We start from the raw sequence: 18,686 nt of genomic DNA on the forward strand, positions 1-18,686 counted from the left end.
GGTACTGGGTGGTTACTACAACCACCCGGTGTTGCAGACCAAAACCCATATATATATATATATATATATCCTATATAGCATTCACATACTTAAGATGAGAATATGCTTGGTAACCAGGATCTATTTCCGAAAGGAACTAAAAAAATTTTACGTAAACGCGAAAAATAAAAACTACAAATCATAATGCCAAACACCTTTGTATAAGTCAACCTTTAATCTAAAGGACGAGGGACGAGCTGCCTTGAAAGACTTGTCAATACATTATATAATCCTTACTCGGTAAAGGAGTTTGGACCTTGTTTAAATATTAAAAGGGACCCAAAGAGTCGCTCCGTATACCAAAAAATTTAATACGATGAAAATTATAATATACAAGGAAAGTTCTCATGTACGGGGACCTGCTCCTTAAAAATAGCAGTAAGGGTCTAATAAGGTTCCAGTACTAAAAAAACATGCGGGCTTGATTTCTCATAGGGCAGGCACCATGATCCGAAATTCTATAATCCTTTGTGCATCTCCAGATATCATAAACCCTAATTTTGTCCTAATATTATCAGTTCTCTATGGTTTTATACAAAAACCCGAATAAAATCTTAATTCTTATGTCTTGCCTGTGAAGGAACTTGGCATCAGCACTGGTTTAAATAAAAGTTTACTTTACAACCAGTGTTTCAATTCTTATAAAACCAACAGAAACTGCTGACATTCAGACATACATGATGCATCAAATTTAATAAGTTAATCGTTCAAGCGATACTGACATTAATACTAAATGAGCAGAATAACTTCACACAACCCTAGTAAGTTTTAAACATTCGCTGGTTATTTTAGAACTAAATACACCAAAAACTCTTAGGCTGATCTACTTCCATTTCATTCGCTAACATGTCACTGTGCCTCAAAGCGTACTTTGTCTCTTTTTCCAACCTCTCATAAACCAGACAAATTTGTAAATCAGGCTGCTGCATTTCCTCTTTGAATGTACCAGTTACATGAAGTATAATGTCGCTGTCATCGTAGGATCTTTTAATATTTTCATCATACCGGGGTTTCTTCCAGCTTCCCAGCCCCTTGGTTACATCAGCCAACTGAAACTGTGCCCCTCGTAGTCTTACCAGAAGTTTCTTTAATTCTGCTGCATCAATTGGTTGATCATTATAAGAGACTTTCAGGCCTCCTAAAATTATTAAACCTTCTAAAAGAAAGGAAACAATTTCCTGATCAGCACGGAATACTTTCAGGATAGACCAAAAGGGCTCAACACATTTACTCCTCAAGTCTCTGTCCGTAAAAAGTAAAAAAAATAATTGCATCAAATTTTATTAATAAAATGGATAGAATAATGTTACAAAATGAAAATATAAAAAAAGGTAACACTAGAACATACTCAATCCGATCAGGGCCAACACCATATATTGCATTAGAAATTGCCCAAGCCGCCTCCTTTTTTATATCAAGCAGTTTATAGTTTTCCACAACCCCGCAGAGACGTTCAATCAACCCAGAATCAATTACAGCCTATCGAACTCAATCAAAAGGATTAAATAGCTGCAACTAATTAAATGTGCAATGCACAATGATATGGACATAAAAGGGACTAAAAAAATCAAAAAGTAAAAGTATGACTTTAAAATTGCATGCAATTAGAATAGTTTATCAATTTATACAATAAACTTATAATTCAACACTGACCTTTATATGATTTTTTTTCCCAGCAGTTATGTTTGAAATTATCCAGCAAGCATTCTCCACAAAATCCCTTTCTTCCAAATGTAACGCGTGCCCTAGGATCGGCAGTGCATCCTTCTTTGAAATTATAACCTAGAAAGCAAAAAGTTAAGAGGATATATCATGTAACACATCATAACTATCATGAAAATCAAACAGTCTACAAATTCCAAACACAAACTAAAAGGGATAAGCTAGGAAGCACGGGTGGGGGTGCGTAGTTCGGGGATACGAGAATTTGGGAAATTTCAAAATTTGGGGATTCAGGTGCGCGGTGATACGGCAAATATTAAAATATTAAAATATATTTTATAAATAATTTAGTAGTCATAACTCATAAATTAAATAGATAATAAAACAATAATGTATCATCCTTAATAGAAGTATTTAATAGAGGTACTAAACAGCTGTCAAAAAAGGGAGTAAGTGATGATCTGCCTAACACATGTAAAGTAGGCACGTGAACCGTATCTTATTTATAGAAATAATGATAAAAAAAATAAAACAAAACAGTCAACCGACTTATATTCACACAGCCAAACAAAACTGATATACCCCATATATACACACATACATACAGAGCTGTAGTACACATCTCAACTACTATATCAACACAGATCGGCGGCCACGACAGAACTAATAGATGGAACTCCGGAAAACAGCTACGAGAACAACGACGACGACTCTCTTTCTTTTCTCTCCATCTTATATTTTAATTACGATTTATGCCCTTCCCGCACCCCCTTTCCCACAACCCCACGAATAGGAACAGTAAAATATGCGGACAAGCCACGTGGTGCATCCCATACGTATTTGGCCTCACCCCCGCACCCGAACGTATCCTGTGCGTAGTACGCTGGGTAGGTGCCGCACCCCTGCTTTCTAGGGGATAAGAAATGGGAACAGATTAAAAAAAAACCAAAATTCTTTTATTGACACATTATCGTGTATATCCACTGTCTTAAGAGAATAAGAACCGACTATATTGAATCTTTAGTAGAAAACCAAGCACAGTGCACATTTATTCTATCTTGCACACAACAAACCACATTACAACAAGGGAGTTTGGATGGATTTAAATATACATGCTTTCTACGATATCCAAGAAAAATCATGCATTTAGTATTATGTTGTAAAAAAAGAAATTATTTTAGTAGACATAAACCCAGTGACAATTTACCTGTCAAAAGAAAATAGACTGCAGAAGTATGTAATAATAGCACTATGCTGACCAGCCTAAATAGGTAAAACTCATATTTACCAAGAAAGAAAAAGATATGGAATCTTCATTCGGTGTCAGTTTTCATTCTTTAGCATTACAGCCATGAAAAAAATCAAACCCTTGCATTCTTTTGGAGATTTATATTACGGGTTAAGTTTATTAATTACTTTTGGGAAGTAGTGGTGGATTATCCAGGCAGGCTGTTAATATATTTTAAAGTGAAGAGCATTATAGTGTACCTGCCATCCTGCACGTTGGCTATCAAAGTTGACACATTTTGCAATACTAGAATACTACAGGTTAAGAAGTATCATTAGTTACACTGAATTTAATTTTCTGTTACAATATGTGAAGTATCATATATTCTGCCCCCCACAGGTAATTTCTCATATATTTTAAAGCTAAATTTGACAGACACAAAACTACAATAAACTAGCATACTATCATAATATATACACACACACACATTCATATATCCATCAGGTCACCATGTTGGCCCTTTCTCCCAAAAAAAAGGAGTTAAGTTTACAATGGCAAGACTTTTTTCCCTGATATTGAGCAACATTTGAAGTGTTAGGCTTTTTGGATGGAACCTAAAACTATAATAGGAAATGGTGTTCACTATGCCAAAAGTGCCACAATCAGGAAAACTGACGCAAGTAAAATAGATACATCAAAAGCGATTCCCTGTGCTAGAACTTCCAAAACTTCTAAGGTCATCGTGAATTGGTTTTTTAAATTTATTGTGCCATTATGTCAAAATTTTGCAAACTGCAAAATCATGATAAAAAACTTCACTGGATTAGTTCCTACAGGCTGCATACTTTTTCCATGAACAAAGGAAGTGCTGACTATAAACAAAGTAGAAAAAAATTCATGAAGTTACATTTCATCAAGGGCACGCATCAATACATCTATACTTTAAAACAAAATTCAAACGAGCTATTAGTTTTCGATTACCATATATCTAATACATGGGAAAAGGGTTTCTATAACTCACGACAGAGAATTTCTTAACTTGTTCACCGGAAATAATTAAATTATTGCTTCTAGTATCTTGTCAATAACATTATAAACTTTATTCTTTTTAAATATGGGGAGTGTCATTTTTATAACAATGTCAATTTATTTAATAATTTAAATGATACACATTTGTTATTACATTTAACTTACAAATTCATTGTTGCCTGACAGAGAACAGAGAACGGATCAAATGGTAACTCATTTGACTGGGTAACTTGGTAACTCAATAATAGCCATTAGATTGACTTCATTTCAACGGTTTAGATTAATTGTAAAGCATAGTGCACGAGCTTTAGGTTAACGAACGTTTAAACACTCTAACACACTCCCACCTTAACTAAAATCATAGTTTATTAAACACAATATTTGAATCACCTTTACATAATTAAGTTTTATAAGACACACACATCAAATTTAATATTTTGAAAAAAAAATTTAAAATAAAATACATTGCATTTGAAAATAAAAAAGTAAAATGTGTTTAGTGTTCATGTGTTCGGTAGATTTTTTAGTTTGTCGTGAACACTTGTTTCACTATATTGTAATCCATATCCCATGTTTTTTAGCTAATGGGATTGAAAAAACTAGAAAAAATATAAAATACATCATTGTCACTCTAAAAAAATAAAATTAAAATAAAGAGCATAAAATTATTACATAACACATGAAATGGTAGAACACTAATAACAAAAAATACATAATACAATATAAAATATAGAACAGAATATAAAAAAAATACTTAACAAAAGAGAACACAAAACACAATATAAAATACAGTTCACAAAAATTATTACAGAACACATGAAATTGAAGAACACTAATTACAAAAAATACGGAACACAATATAAAAATATACTTGACAAAAGAAAACACAGAACACAATATAAAAAAATATAAAAAATATAGTACATAAAATAATTACAAAAAAATCATTTTTCAAAAAAATTAATTGTCATCATAAATTATTCTTCAACGTATAATAATAACAAAATGCACAATTATTAAAAATAAAAACAATTGTATACTTAATATTTACTAGACAAAAAATATTAAAAAACACCGTAAATTGAAAAGTAAAAAACTATTTAAAACACATAGAACACATATAAAAAATTTAAATAGAACACTAAGCCAAAATTGTTGAACATAAAATAACATAAGTTAGAATAACAAAGTACTCATTACTAGTAAAGAATATGTAGTAAAAAAATAATTAATGAACAAAAAAATAATTATAGATCAAAAAAAAATATTTTGGGCACAAAAAATATTAAAGAGCACATATAAGAGCACACAGGTATAAAAAAATTAGGGAACACTGCAGGAAAAAAATACAAAACACTCAAAAAGTAAAATTTAGAACACTAAAAGGTTAACCTGTAAAAGTTGTTACATGTGGTGACAACGTGTGTTATATGCATGGACCTATTAGAACAAGTTACTTAGTTACCATACTAATTTAGTTAGCCACTGAATTTGACCAAGTCGCAATACTGGTTGAAAATTTTATACCTCTTTTCGTATAATCTTCACACGAATCTTTCTGATCGTTAAAAACAACAAATTTATGTAATTTAAATACGCACTAAAAGAAAATTTTCCGGTGAACTCTAAAAACTCGAAGCCTGAGTATGTGTTTATGACACACTAAAAAATAGTCTTTATAATGTGAACTTCAAAAGAAAAAAATTCATGTATCATTCATGTCAATATTACAATATTCTATTGATATGGTATTTTCTAATTAAGATTGATTGATATAGTATTATTCAGTAACGGTTTAATCTATTTAAACTTGAACTCAATCATCTCATCTTATAAAAGATATAATTGTGTTAGAACAAAAGTTGATTTAATAAGTATAGGCTTTTATAATATTATATAATATTTAATTATATAGATAGAGAGTTAAATTCTATGGAGTCCTTATTTTTTATGGAGTCCTTATTTTTTGTGGAGTCCTAGTCCATGTACATTCTGCAATTAAAATATTATGTAAAATATTACGAAATATATTATTTTGTGAAACATCTTCCACAAACATCTATTATAATGAAAATTTTGCGAAACGCATACAATTAACGAGTAAAAAATTGCAAAACATAATATACTAGAGAACATGTTTAGTTTGCAGAATATTATGTTAAATGCATGTTACACTTGCAAAATATATAAGATTTGCAAGAAATCAATTAAATAATTATGTTTATGTAACATGATTCGCAAAATTGTAATATCATACGTAATATTTTAATTGCAAAACATAATTGGGCTTCAACTTTCTTCTAAGGATAGATATTTATATTCAATATACATAGAGAGAGGCGCTAGCTCTCAAGAGAGACCCCTCTTAAAAACGGAAGAAAAGAACCATTTTTTTAAGAATTAATTTTAAAACTGAAAAATGATGTAAATATTTTTTATTTTCACAGTTCTATCATAAAATTAATTATAAACAACAATTTATTTGAAATTTTTAAAAATCATGTAAAAAAGTTTAGAATCTACTTTTGAATCTCATAAATTTTAAGAATCTGTTTTTGAATCTCATGAATGTAAATTCGAATCTTGATTTTAAAAATTATCTAATGACTATTATAATGTTAATGAATAATTTTAAATATTTCGAATCTCATTTTAAATCTTAGATTCTCTCGTTCCCTTTTTAAGACGGTTCTCTCTAAAACCTTACTCATATATATAGGCTAACGTTCATATATATAACGGGAACCGAGAACTTAGGCTTCATTTTATACCAAGTGAATGGATAAGAGGAAATAAAGGATTCATACTCTTTGTTAAAGAAATCAATGTCCAGACGAATTCAAATAAACTGAATGACTCCTGAACGAGTGGATCAGGTCCATAAGTCACACAACTATCTTTATTTTATACTCCCTCCGTCCCTTTGAGTTGTTAACACTTGAAATAAAGTGTTCGACACGCATTTTAAGGCTACTATCTAGTACAGTTACATAAATTATTTAAAACAAAAAATTCTTCTGAATTAATATTAAATGTTCAAACTAAAATTTTCAAAATAAGTTATATAAAACTATACTAGATAAAAGTCTTACAATATGTGTCGAACACTTCATTTCAAATGTTAACAACTGAAAGGGACGGAGGGAGTACCGGTTATGTATATCTTTTTGTTAGGGTATTGTTCTAAAGTTACTAATTATTAAAACTCAATTCTTTTCCTGCAACTTCTAGTTAACTTTTTAATTATAATTTGAAACATTGTTTTTATCACATTTTACTTTTTTACGTAGTATCAATATTATTAGACAAGACATTTTAAATAATATTTCCTAACTCATTTTCTGTATGCAACAATATTTAAATGTTTTAACACTATCATATATGTTATTTTCAATACTATGTAATCATTTATAAAATGTTATTCAGATTTAACAAATGACGCTCTCACAACGTTTATTAATGGCTTAGAAGTTGATTCATCCAAAAATAGACCATACAGAAAAATTGTTCAAATTTAACAAATGACCCCTTAATCTCAAACATCCTGGTTCCTCTAGCCCGGTTCATCTCAATTATTAAGGTTCAATTATCTAGGTATCCAGATTAGTTGTTTAATTGGCAAGACCAATACACGTTAGTGATTTTTAAGAAACAAGTGATTAATTAATTTCTAAAAAGTCATAGTAAAGAACATGTAATTAAACATATGTTTAACGACATTGTAGATAAAATATTAACGGTTATGGTTCCAAAAAGTTTCAATTGAATAGAATTTCCCGTTAAAACTGAACATTATATATATATTACTATTGCAACCAAACTCAAGATATTTTTAAGTCTGGTTAACTTATTTTTAATAAAATATTATTATTTTGATAATATTTCATTATTACGTTTCATCTAATTACATCCTACATATGGACATTTTCATACTTAATATCTTGCTACCCTATAATTACCCATCTCAGTTTTATCAAAACTCAACTTCCATGCATTACATCTTTAACAGATCTCATTTAAAATTACAAGGCATTATTTATCATTAAAAGGAATATTATCATGCAAAAAAACTTAAGGTTATGACTTCGAGGTATCTCTTAATCCTAGTGCAAAATATTCCTAGGAACTCAACATGAAAAGCAATATATTTCTTCACTGCCCGTTTTACTTAAATAAATAAACCATTAAGACTTCTTAGACTTTCTAACTTTCATTTTTTTACAATTTGAATTCTACACCTATATGTTTTTTCCCAAGCATTTGGCCACATGATCCTAGTCTCTTCAACATTCAATCAGTAATATTTGAACTAAAGTGATTGTTTAGCAATTCTCTTGCATCTTCATAGTTGTTAAAAGGCAATGGCACCACAGACACGCTGTCATCGCTATAAGGCATTCATCTGAAAATATATTTTTCATCTTTTCTTCTCAATTCAATTCTTATATTAATGCTTTTTAGAGTATCTCCAATAGAGGCATCCCTTATATTGCCAACTCATCTAAAATAACAATATTTTATTATCACTTCATTCGTATCATATTTGGTACCTTATACAATGTGCCTAAATGGTCCCCACATAATTCAAATACTTGTTAATGTAAGACAAATAAAGAAAAGAAAAGCGAAATAAAATAAAATAGGTACAAGTGATATACACTTTCAATACAAGGATTTGTGTTTTATCATTTGAGGAGACACCAAGAGGGAGTCGGAGTTTGACATCTCTTCTTTGGGCACTCTTGCAGCTCCAACGGGTAGGTTGCCAAGAGTGCCACACCACATAGATGTTAATTATTATTTCATGTGATACTTGAACATCACGTGCTGATGACCAACATAAACTTATTTTCCAAGAACTCGGATTTATTTTCTAGATAACACATATCATTCGTCAATTTTAGAATTTCAAACTTCATCATATAGACTTTATACATGAAGACATTAAGATGAGAATTAAAGTGAACATAAAAGAGAATTGTTATATATGTTACTCGGTTTATGTGTAATTAGTGTATTGGAAAAACTAATGAATCCAATGTAGGTTCTAGGGTATTAAGTTTATTTATATCAGGAACTGCTTGCTCCTGAACAGTATATTTGACTGTTTTTTGTGTATTTTGTATGTTTAATGGATAGGGAATGTAGAACCAGGAGAGGGACGGATAGATATAGCAGATTATAAATAAAAATCAGAGAGATTAGGCAGAGCTAGAGAGGAATCAGAGAACACAGAGTTTAGAGATAGAGCTTACATAAGAAGAGAACTAAAGATAGAAACGAGGAACAGAGAATACAGAGTTTAGAAATAGAGCTTACGTAAGAAGAGAGCTAGAGATAGAAACGGTAGAGAGAAGGGAGAGGGAGGTTGGTGGAACAAAGTTCCGTTTCATATATTCATAGTGAACGACAGAATATACAACCCGTAGATTTAGTTTCAGACTACAGTAACTTGTAATAGTCTCAAGAGACGCAATGACCCTGCCTCAATACCAATTACTTATTACTTATCCTACTATTTATAAGGACTACTTGTCTTATTGATAACAACGGTCTTGACAAAAAGTTACGAGCCTAATTAGTTATTATCAAGAAAACAAGGATTCGCCACCCAGGTGACGTACTGCGCATTCCTTTGTGCGAAGGTGCAGGAGTACCCCGGGGTGCGGCTGAGTGTGTACGGGATGCGCCACCCAGCGCATCGCGGTATTTTCGGGTAGAGTGTGGAAATGGCATAAGTTGCTAATTTCACCGCTGATTCTTAGCGTTATTTTTTTGAAACCCAAATATCTATATTCAAGCCCACTAATGGAGAAGGAAAGAAAGTCCTAATTTATACTACTGAGTAGTATGTGGAATGGCATGCATATAATATCAAGTAGCTATGTGTCAGGAACTTGTGAGTTTCTGACCTAATTTTTGGTATTTTCTGTCTTAGGAATGTAATCTACAACTAAATATAGATCAGATATAGAGATTAGAGAGTGAAATGAGAGAGAGAACAGATAGAATAGATCAGAGAGATAGAAGAGAGATTAAGATCAGAGAGAGAAAGGGTTGTTAGAGAGAGAAACCCTAGAGAGAGAGAGAGACAGAATCAGTTAGAGAGGAGAGAGAGAGAAAGAGTTGGTGGCAAATGCCATTTTCATATTATCATTCATAACCGAAATGTAACATTACACACAGTATTTATAGACCACCCTTACTAACAGACTTACTAACAAACTAAGGTAAAGTCTATAATACCCTTATACAAAATACTACTACTACTAACACAATACTACTAATACCACTAACCTGCTGATTCTGACAACCCCCTCCCCTTCAGGCAGGCAAACCATGTCATGGTGTCAGAAAACCAGGAAAAGAGCAGTTCAGTAAGTCTTCATCTTCCCAAGTTGCTTCATCCACACTGCAGCCTTGCCACTGAATTAATTTCTGGTAAACAACCTTGTGGTCTCTAAGAATGCTCCTGGAGTCCAATTCCCTTGGTGGCCTCAAAGTCAAAAGTGCCCTGATCATTCAGCTGTGGTAATTACCTTTGCACCTTTAGCTGACCAATTGCTTTCTTTAGTTGAGATACATGAAAAACAGGGTGGACCCTTGAAGATTCTGGTAATGCCAACTTATAAGCAACAGGGCCAATTTTCTCAAGTATCTCATATGGCCCATAGTACTTAGCTGAAAGTTTCAAGTTTTTCCTAATAGCAACTGTAACCTGTCTGTAGGGCTGTAATTTAAGATACACCCATTCCCCTGGTTAAAAGACTCTCTCAGACCTTTTAACCTTTTAACATCAGCATATGCCAATCTGCTGCCTTAGTGCTGGCCAATGAAAATGCTCCATAATCCTCTTAATGGTGGCCCTTCCTCCAGAGTGCCCTCCAAGGCTTTTACAATGGAATTCCTCAAAACTTTGCCTTCTCAGCCCTCCTTGTCTTCCCAAGACCCACCTTCCTTTGTACTTTAACAATCCATTCCATAAGTAATACTCTTTTGGGCCTGTCAAATCCACTGCAGCTCCAGTGATCAACTGCTGTAATTCAGAATCTCCCAAATAGCTGTCCTTGATCTGCTCCTGCCATTGAGGAATCACCTCTGAGAGTAGCATATTCATTCCCATAATGTCAGTCTTAGTTGTAGGAGAGATAGCAATATCCTTCCCTTGCCATTTGAATTCAAATGTGTGAGTCTGGTAGTTGCATTTGACATCACCCAATGTGGATAACCACTCTGCTCCCAGTATAACTGCCCAATCTTCCAAGTCTACCACATTAGCAGTGATACTAAACTCCTGGCCATCCCATGTCCATACAAATTCTTTGCACAGAGCTTCACTGACTATTCCAGCTCCATTTGGTAGACTAATACTAACTGGGTTTGTCTCTTGAATCTTTAGTTTAAGAAGTTTACATACGCTAGCTGATATCAGATTCAAGCTGCTTCCTCCATCAATCAACATTTTAATAGCCTTACCATCTTTAATGGTCTCAAACTGCAAGGGTCTTCCATGATTTTTTTCTTTTCCTCCTAGTGCTGCTAGCAACAAAGCTTGATCCTTCCAATCTTCCTTATTTTCTCCTTGTTCTTCATCAAACCTAGGTTGCCCTTCTATGTTACCCTCTAACTCCTCTTCTGCCACCATTAGAAAGGCTTGTGGTTTTTTACATTCGTGGCCCTTGCTAAATTTTTCATCACAATAGTAGCATAATCCCTTCTGCCTTCTTTCTTCCCTCTAACTATAGGTGAGAGGCCTGAGTTTGGCAGCAACCACATCACTGACCTTATTGGATGAGGTTGCAGTAAGATAAGAAGTCATGTTGCTACTGGTAGAATGTGCAGCCTCATTATTGAACTTACTCCCACTCCGTGACTGTGATACAGACTTATTAATCCCTCCTGAATTCCATTGTTTCTTTTGTTGCAGAGGTAGGGTCTGTTCATAAAATCTAGCCTGCTTTAAAGCTTGTTCTAGAGATGTTGGCTCAAGTAACCTGATCATGCTCTTTATTTCAGCTTGCAAGCCTCCAATAAAATTCTCCAAAAAATACTCTGGTGTTAGACCAGGTATTTTTGCCAGCAATTGACCCCTGCACTTCTCAAACTCATCAAAGTATAACTCCACAGTGGTCACCTGTTGCAACCTCTTGAATTTGTCAAAAACCAACTCAGTTTCTACTTCACCAAATTTTGCCAGGAATCCTTGAGTGAACTGTTTCCACGTAATCCCTTCTTTTCCTACTATGGAAGACTTATACCATGATCTAGGTACTCTAGACATATGCATAGCTGCAATTGCAGCTGTCCTGTCGTGGTTCACATCAAAAATAGAGAAATATTCTTCACAATCCCTCAACCACTCTACAGCATCTCCTCCTTTCAGAGAAGGAAAACTAAGTTTCAGATGTTTCAAACTACTAGCATCAGAAAAGAGTTCTGTTGAGTCAGATCTATTGTTCCTCACTTCTTCATTTCAGGTGTTCCTAAGCTCAACAGTTTGTTGTCTCAATTTAGCAGCATGTCCAGATCTCTGAAGACTCCCTTGAGGTTTGCCTGCACAGCAGGTTCATCCACCACTTCATTCTCACTATCATGTACATCCTTTTCCTCATCTAAGTCCTGTGTCTTCATCAAAGCACTCATTCCAGCTAACAACTTCTCCATCTGAGTCTGCATTTTTCCAAACTTCTCTTCTGATCCTTCTATATATCCATGGAAGTCCTGTTGTAACATTCGCATAGTTCCTTGTTGCGATGTTTCAGCAGGTTTAGTGTACTTCTTACTATAAGTCATGGCTTCAGTATCACTTCACAATAGGCACTAGTGACCAAAATGATTAATATTCTCACAGTAATTCTATCAAACACCTGATGAGCACTAGTTCTACACCACAACTTCTCCAAAACTCTACTAGAACTGCTATTTTTGTTATTTTCTGATTAAGTGAGCACAAAAACAGCCTTATCTACTATAAACGAGCACTTAACAACTGAAACTCAACGGAGACTAACAGATCTACTCACTACAATCACAGATCCTGATAGAACAAGTAAGAAACAGAGCACCTGACTTGTTTTGTTCATAACTGGAGCTTGAAAACTGCGATTACTCTCAATCCACAACCGCACGACTCGTTTCAACTAGTAGAACACAGTAGAAGCACTGGATGATCTGGAATCAAGGCTCTGATACCAATTTGTCAGGAACTTGTGAGTTTCTGACCTAGATATTTCTATTTTTGGTATTTTCTGTCTTAAGAATGTAATCTACAACTAGATATAGATCAGATATAGAGATTAGAGAGTGAAATGAGAGAGTAAAAAAATTATGATCAGAGAGAAAGAAAGGGTTGTTAGAGAGAGAAACCCTAGAGAGAGAGACAGAGTCAGTTAGAGAGGAGAGAGAAAGAGTTGGTGGCAAATGCCATTTTCATATTATCATTCATTTCCGAAATGTAACATTACACACAGTATTTATAGACCACCCTTACTAACAGACTTACTGACAAACTAAGGTAAAGTCTATAATACCCTTATACAAAATACTACTACTACTACCAACACAATACTACTAATACCACTATCCTGCTGATTCTCACACTATGTTGCAGGGACTAGAGTACATAATGTCAAAAACAACCTGATCTGAATCCTATGATGTAGGAAAAACGTGTGAACCATAACCTTGGATCATTGAACCGCAAACCAGTCTTAACCCCGAGGGATTCCTAAAATTATTGAATGAAACCAAGAGTTCCAGAGAGTTGTATGTATATTAATCAAAAGATAACTAACAATTAATAATCTCTTCAACATAACGAAGCAGACAACAAAAACCCTACTGAACTAGGCAAAAAGGAATGGGCTAAAATAAAAAATCAAAATTCACAATAATAATAAATGATATATATATAAATACCCTGCCTATGAATATTCCCTCAATCCCATATTATGCATCTCATTTGAATTATGCACACATAAAAAAAATTTAAAACAATTGTTTCTGGAATAGTTTACTCTCATTTAGTTTGTCTAGAAAATTCAAATATGTGTGCTAATAAGAAAGAGAAAGAGAGTAGTCAAAATTAACATTTATAATATTCCAGGAAACATTAATCAAATTATTCTTAATTTGTTTTCCAATAAGGGTATGGAAGAGATAATGTATATAGAAGGTAACATGAACGCAATTTTGGGACAAACCAAAATTGAAAAAGACAAATAAAATGAAAGAGGGAAAAAATAATATGGCAAACTAAATATGATTATACTAATAATTAATAATATAGATATCTCTTTTATTTATACTTGAGTTACCACTTCCCATCAGTACGACTAGGTATTTTTAACAATTGATAACATAGGACCCTCATATTATTCTGGACACGGATTTAGGGACACATCATAGCTTTTGATGAACAAGTATCTGGTGCATACCCTGTTAAATACGTCAAAGGCAGAGCATAGAACAGTGGCATGACTGCACACAAATTGCAATAGAACAAAAAACTCGCAGTCCTAGAAGTCATATTAGAAAAAACAAGTGCAGCTGGTCCTCCCATTTTAATTTTTTGCACTTCTCTATGATGGGTGATTTAAATAATATAATATGACCAGTGTGATTGAAGTTGACAAAGGTAGCATTCTTTTTGCAGGAAAAATATAATGTAATAATAGTAGAGGAAGGACATATGATAGAACCGTGGAAGTCGCAAGCATCACTTATTCTCAAGAAGTTATTTATTATCTATTACTAATTAATTTATGTTGAGATGATTCTGAATACAATGTAATAAAAGCCAGAACTGAGCACCCATACTTGAAGCTTCTACCATGTGATGTGTTTAAATAAAAACAAATAGTATAACCATATAATATTACATTCAGTTATATAATCATACCTCTATATCATCATCACTACCCCATCTCACTATAGTTCCCAGTGTTGTAAGTGCAGCAATGGCATTGTCACATAAATCCCAATCATTATAAAACCTGCTAAAAATAGAGACTATAAAACCAAAATTTGTAACTTGCTGCAAAGAAGAGAAAATGAACAAAATCCACTTACTTGGTAATCTCAATCAGGCGATCAATTAGAGGTGCAAAATCTTTTTTTGAAATTACCATCTCTTGTCTTCCATCACAAAGGTATAAGAGTCCCAAGCATACATGAGGCGGAATTTCTGAACTTTTACTATCAAAAAGCTTTAAGAGAGAATCATACACCATTTCGAACTGCCAATGGTTTAAAAATAGTTAATAACAAGAGTTATTTGCAAAATGCATCCCCCTGGTTTGGCCAAAATGCGTTTTTTACCTATACTTTATATAACTGCACTTTGCATCCCCTAACTATTTTTGGCGCGACAAATTGCACCCTTTTCGTTAAATTTGTTAAAATTCTTAGGGGTATTTTAGGAAATTAAAATATTTAATTATAATTATATTATTATTTAAGTTTTTTGACCCTCTAAATGATACTTTTCAAAAAAATTTAAAGAACGGAAGTTGTAGAGAACGAAAAAATCTTTTCAAAATAATAACATTAAAAAATTATCAAAAAATTTACGAAGCCAAAATTAAATTAAATCTATACTTAATGAATTTATTAAAAAGAATATTTCAGTTTTGAACATTTTTATTTCCGGAAGATCTTTTCATTCCCTACAACTTCCATTCTTTAATTTTTTTCAGAAAGTATCGTTTAGAGGGTTAAAAACCTTAATTAAAGATTTAAAAATAATTAAATATTTTAATTTCCTAAAATACCCCTGAGAATTTTAACAAAATTAACGAAAAGGATGCAATTTGTCGCGCCAAAAATAGTTAGTGGATGCAAAGTGCAGTTATATAAAATATAGGTAAAAAACGCATTTGGACCAAACCAGGGGATGCATTTTGCAAATAACTCTAATAACAATAATATTCTAGATCGGTTTTAACAAGGAAAATGGAATAGGGTCCTGGAAAATAACCTTTGCAGGTGGGAGCATGGGATATACTTCACAAACAACTGCCAAGGTCTGACTGATGTCATATATAACATTAATGGTTGAGCCATCAATGAGAAGACATAAAGGTTCCACAACTACTTCAAGGGTTTCACTGAATTGAGATTTAGGGACTAATACAGCCATAGTGCGCAACAACCACATGGCCTAGAAATTTAAGAGGTTACTTTTAAATAACCTTAATAACATAATTTGCAGAAATAACAAAATCAAGAATAAGTGAGTAATTTCCCTGAAAATGTTTACCTGGCTCTTCACCTTTTGATCTTGAGAGCATATAAGGTTCACCAAAACTGAATCTTTGATACTTTCTACTATCCATTGATTGTTAATTGTATAACTAATAAAAGTTTGGAGGATGATTATAGCCTGAGACTGTAAGGAAATTAGAAGATACAATTAGAAGATGCGGAGTAGTTCCATTGTAATAACTCTAATTTAAAAAAGAATTGGATCAATAGGGTAAACCTGGATCCGTGGGTTTTCTGTATGCTCGAGAAACTGAACAAAGTGATTAAGAACATCGTGGTTTACTTCATGAATCAGCCTCGGATCTGTTTGTCCACATTTCAGAAACATAATATCACTTCAATAGTACAATCAACTGAAAAATAAAGGAAAAAGGTAAAAAGTATTTTACCTGTGGAAACCATTTCAGCCAGGTTTTCTGTGTGCTTTTGAATCTCCTCCAGCTGCTTCGATTTTATGGCTCTCTTGATTTCATTAGTTAGCACGAGGATTCTTTCTTTCTGTAATATTAGTAAAGAAAACAAAGTAACATCTCTGTTTCAACAACATTTATGTTTCTTTTCAACTACAATTCTCTATAGTATGGTCCACCCATATATATGTTACTTTTACTCAAAAAGAGCCTAGCCTAGTTAGTTATTTTAACAAATCATTGCAGTACAGATAGAGCATTGATATTGTGTATATCAGTAATAAAAAACACACTAGCTAACTGAAACAGCAGAGGACAAATATTACACAAGTATAGTATATATAGGGCTGTCGGAAAATTTTGAAAAATCCGCATACGTATCCGAAATAAAACGGATATTATCCGTACACTAAACATTATCCGACGATTGCGGATACGGAATAGGCACATTCATATCCGATAATATCCAAATCGGAAAAAATATATATTATATTTAAATATTTTAAAATTTATTATATTAAATTACAGTGTGTGTATGTGTGTGTGCATATATATAGATATATATTAAATATTATGTTTATACAATTTTTTTGTAATTGTAAAATTGTATTGACATATATAAAGAAAATCATTTGAGTTCAACAATCTAAAGATAACAATTATATTGAAAAATTAAATAAATTTAAATTTTTGAAAAATTAAAATATGATTAAATCAATTTAACTCTTATTTTATCTTTTAAAAGTGAATAGTTAATTTTTACTATATTTGTTTCAAAAAATTTCAATTTTTAATATAAAAATAAAAATTCTAATTGAAAATCAGATCCGTCGAATCCGGATACCGATATTATTAGTTAAATATTTCCGGATTCGGATAGTAATACTAATTTTCGGATTTGGATCCAGATACAGACCGAATTATCACAGCCCTAATTAGTATAGAATAGGATAGCAGACCTCCAAGTCGACAGTAAATTCGAGGAATTCGGTAATGTTGGGTGGGTTGGTAACCATAACAGTAGATAACGAAAACCTCTCTCGGGTTAAAGTTCGGTGAAGGAAAGAACTAATATTCTCGCTGTGACCTCTTCTTTTCCTCTCATAAGTCTGCCTTTCATCTTGTCCTTCTTGTCGAGATCTTTTCACCCCGCTGCTGTGCAACACAATATCTGTGTCTATTTCCATAGATTCAACAATCGTCCTACCGCTGCAATTAAAATCCAATCAAGTAGATAAATAAACAACATATGACGACGAGTACATAACAAAATCAATTATTCAAATAGAAATTAGAAGAAAACACATACATAAAACTTAAACAAACATACCCTTTGAGGATTCTGGGTTTTCAAGGTTAAAGAGCGTCTTCTTGTCCGCTCTGCTGCACAACGCCAGATTGCGTGTCGGATTTAGGGCTTTCGGTTACGCAGTGGGACCATGGTTGTAGAAATCGAAAATCGGACCAAATCGGTTGAGTTATCGATTTACGATTTATCGGAAATCGGGGATTTATCGGAATATTAAATCGGAATAAAATCGGATATATTTTAATATTATTTTTTAAAAATATATGTAAAATATATACTCTTTTTGGAATAATGTAAAATATATAGGGGTATAGTTGTACGTGTAAAATTGTAACTGAGGTGCAGCGTGGACCATGACTTTGGGAGCAGTGAGTGTTGTCTTTTTTTACAAGCACCATTCTTCGTGCCTTGTTCATTTAAAAAATAAGGGTCTGGATTAGTTTCTTCTCCATATTTGCCTTTCTCTCCCATCTTTTTCTATTAGACAGTCTGGTTTCTTCATTTTAGATCCCCGACCTTTATCGCTCAGGAAACTCTCCTCTTTTCTCTATCATTATCTCTCAACTCTCAACTATCTCTCCATTATCTCTCAACTCTCAAGTTTCAATTCTCTCTCATGTCATATATATTCATCTCTTTTACCCCAATTCCTTTCATATATACGCATGTAAGCAAATTGAATCTCCTTTCCCCTCTTTCCTCCTCTCTTTCTATGTAGTATGAGTAGGGAAATTGAAAATATTTT

The 18,686-nt window shown here is 32.8% G+C and overlaps 1 protein-coding gene across 3 annotated transcripts; it reads right to left on the reverse strand.

Annotated features, from left to right (window-relative positions):
- Positions 1 to 614: 614 nt before the first annotated feature.
- LOC141708409 (importin subunit alpha-like) lies at positions 615 to 18,121 on the reverse strand. Of its 3 annotated transcripts, none has more exons than XM_074512026.1 (11): positions 17,963 to 18,121; positions 17,592 to 17,841; positions 16,612 to 16,720; positions 16,440 to 16,525; positions 16,218 to 16,346; positions 15,936 to 16,118; positions 15,029 to 15,165; positions 14,859 to 14,955; positions 1,693 to 1,821; positions 1,388 to 1,518; positions 615 to 1,281 (listed from the first exon to the last, which is right to left on the reverse strand). In XM_074512026.1, exons 2-11 carry the CDS (start codon positions 17,817 to 17,819, stop codon positions 834 to 836), a joined length of 1,677 nt encoding a protein of 558 aa, XP_074368127.1. In that variant the 5' UTR covers positions 17,820 to 17,841; positions 17,963 to 18,121; the 3' UTR covers positions 615 to 833. The 3 variants fall into 3 exon arrangements, with proteins under 3 accessions (XP_074368127.1, XP_074368126.1, XP_074368125.1); XM_074512025.1 differs by having other exon boundaries at positions 14,859 to 14,952; positions 15,029 to 15,195; XM_074512024.1 differs by having other exon boundaries at positions 15,029 to 15,195.
- Between the last annotated feature and the right edge of the window lie 565 nt (positions 18,122 to 18,686).

The sequence above is a fragment of the Apium graveolens genome, chromosome 2 (assembly GCF_009905375.1).
Source record: "Apium graveolens cultivar Ventura chromosome 2, ASM990537v1, whole genome shotgun sequence".
NCBI classification, from domain to species: Eukaryota; Viridiplantae; Streptophyta; class Magnoliopsida; order Apiales; family Apiaceae; genus Apium; species Apium graveolens.

Excerpts from the sequence above, each read along its gene's own strand:
- LOC141708409 (XM_074512024.1), bottom strand. The coding sequence starts at position 17,819 with ATGGAAATAGACACAGATATTGTGTTGCACAGCAGCGGGGTGAAAAGA. Across the intron at positions 16,347-16,439 it reads CAGAAAACCCACGGATCCAG|TCTCAGGCTATAATCATCCT; the intron begins GTTTACCCTATT and ends ATTTCCTTACAG. Across the intron at positions 16,119-16,217 it reads ATCAAAAGGTGAAGAGCCAG|GCCATGTGGTTGTTGCGCAC; the intron begins GTAAACATTTTC and ends TTAAATTTCTAG.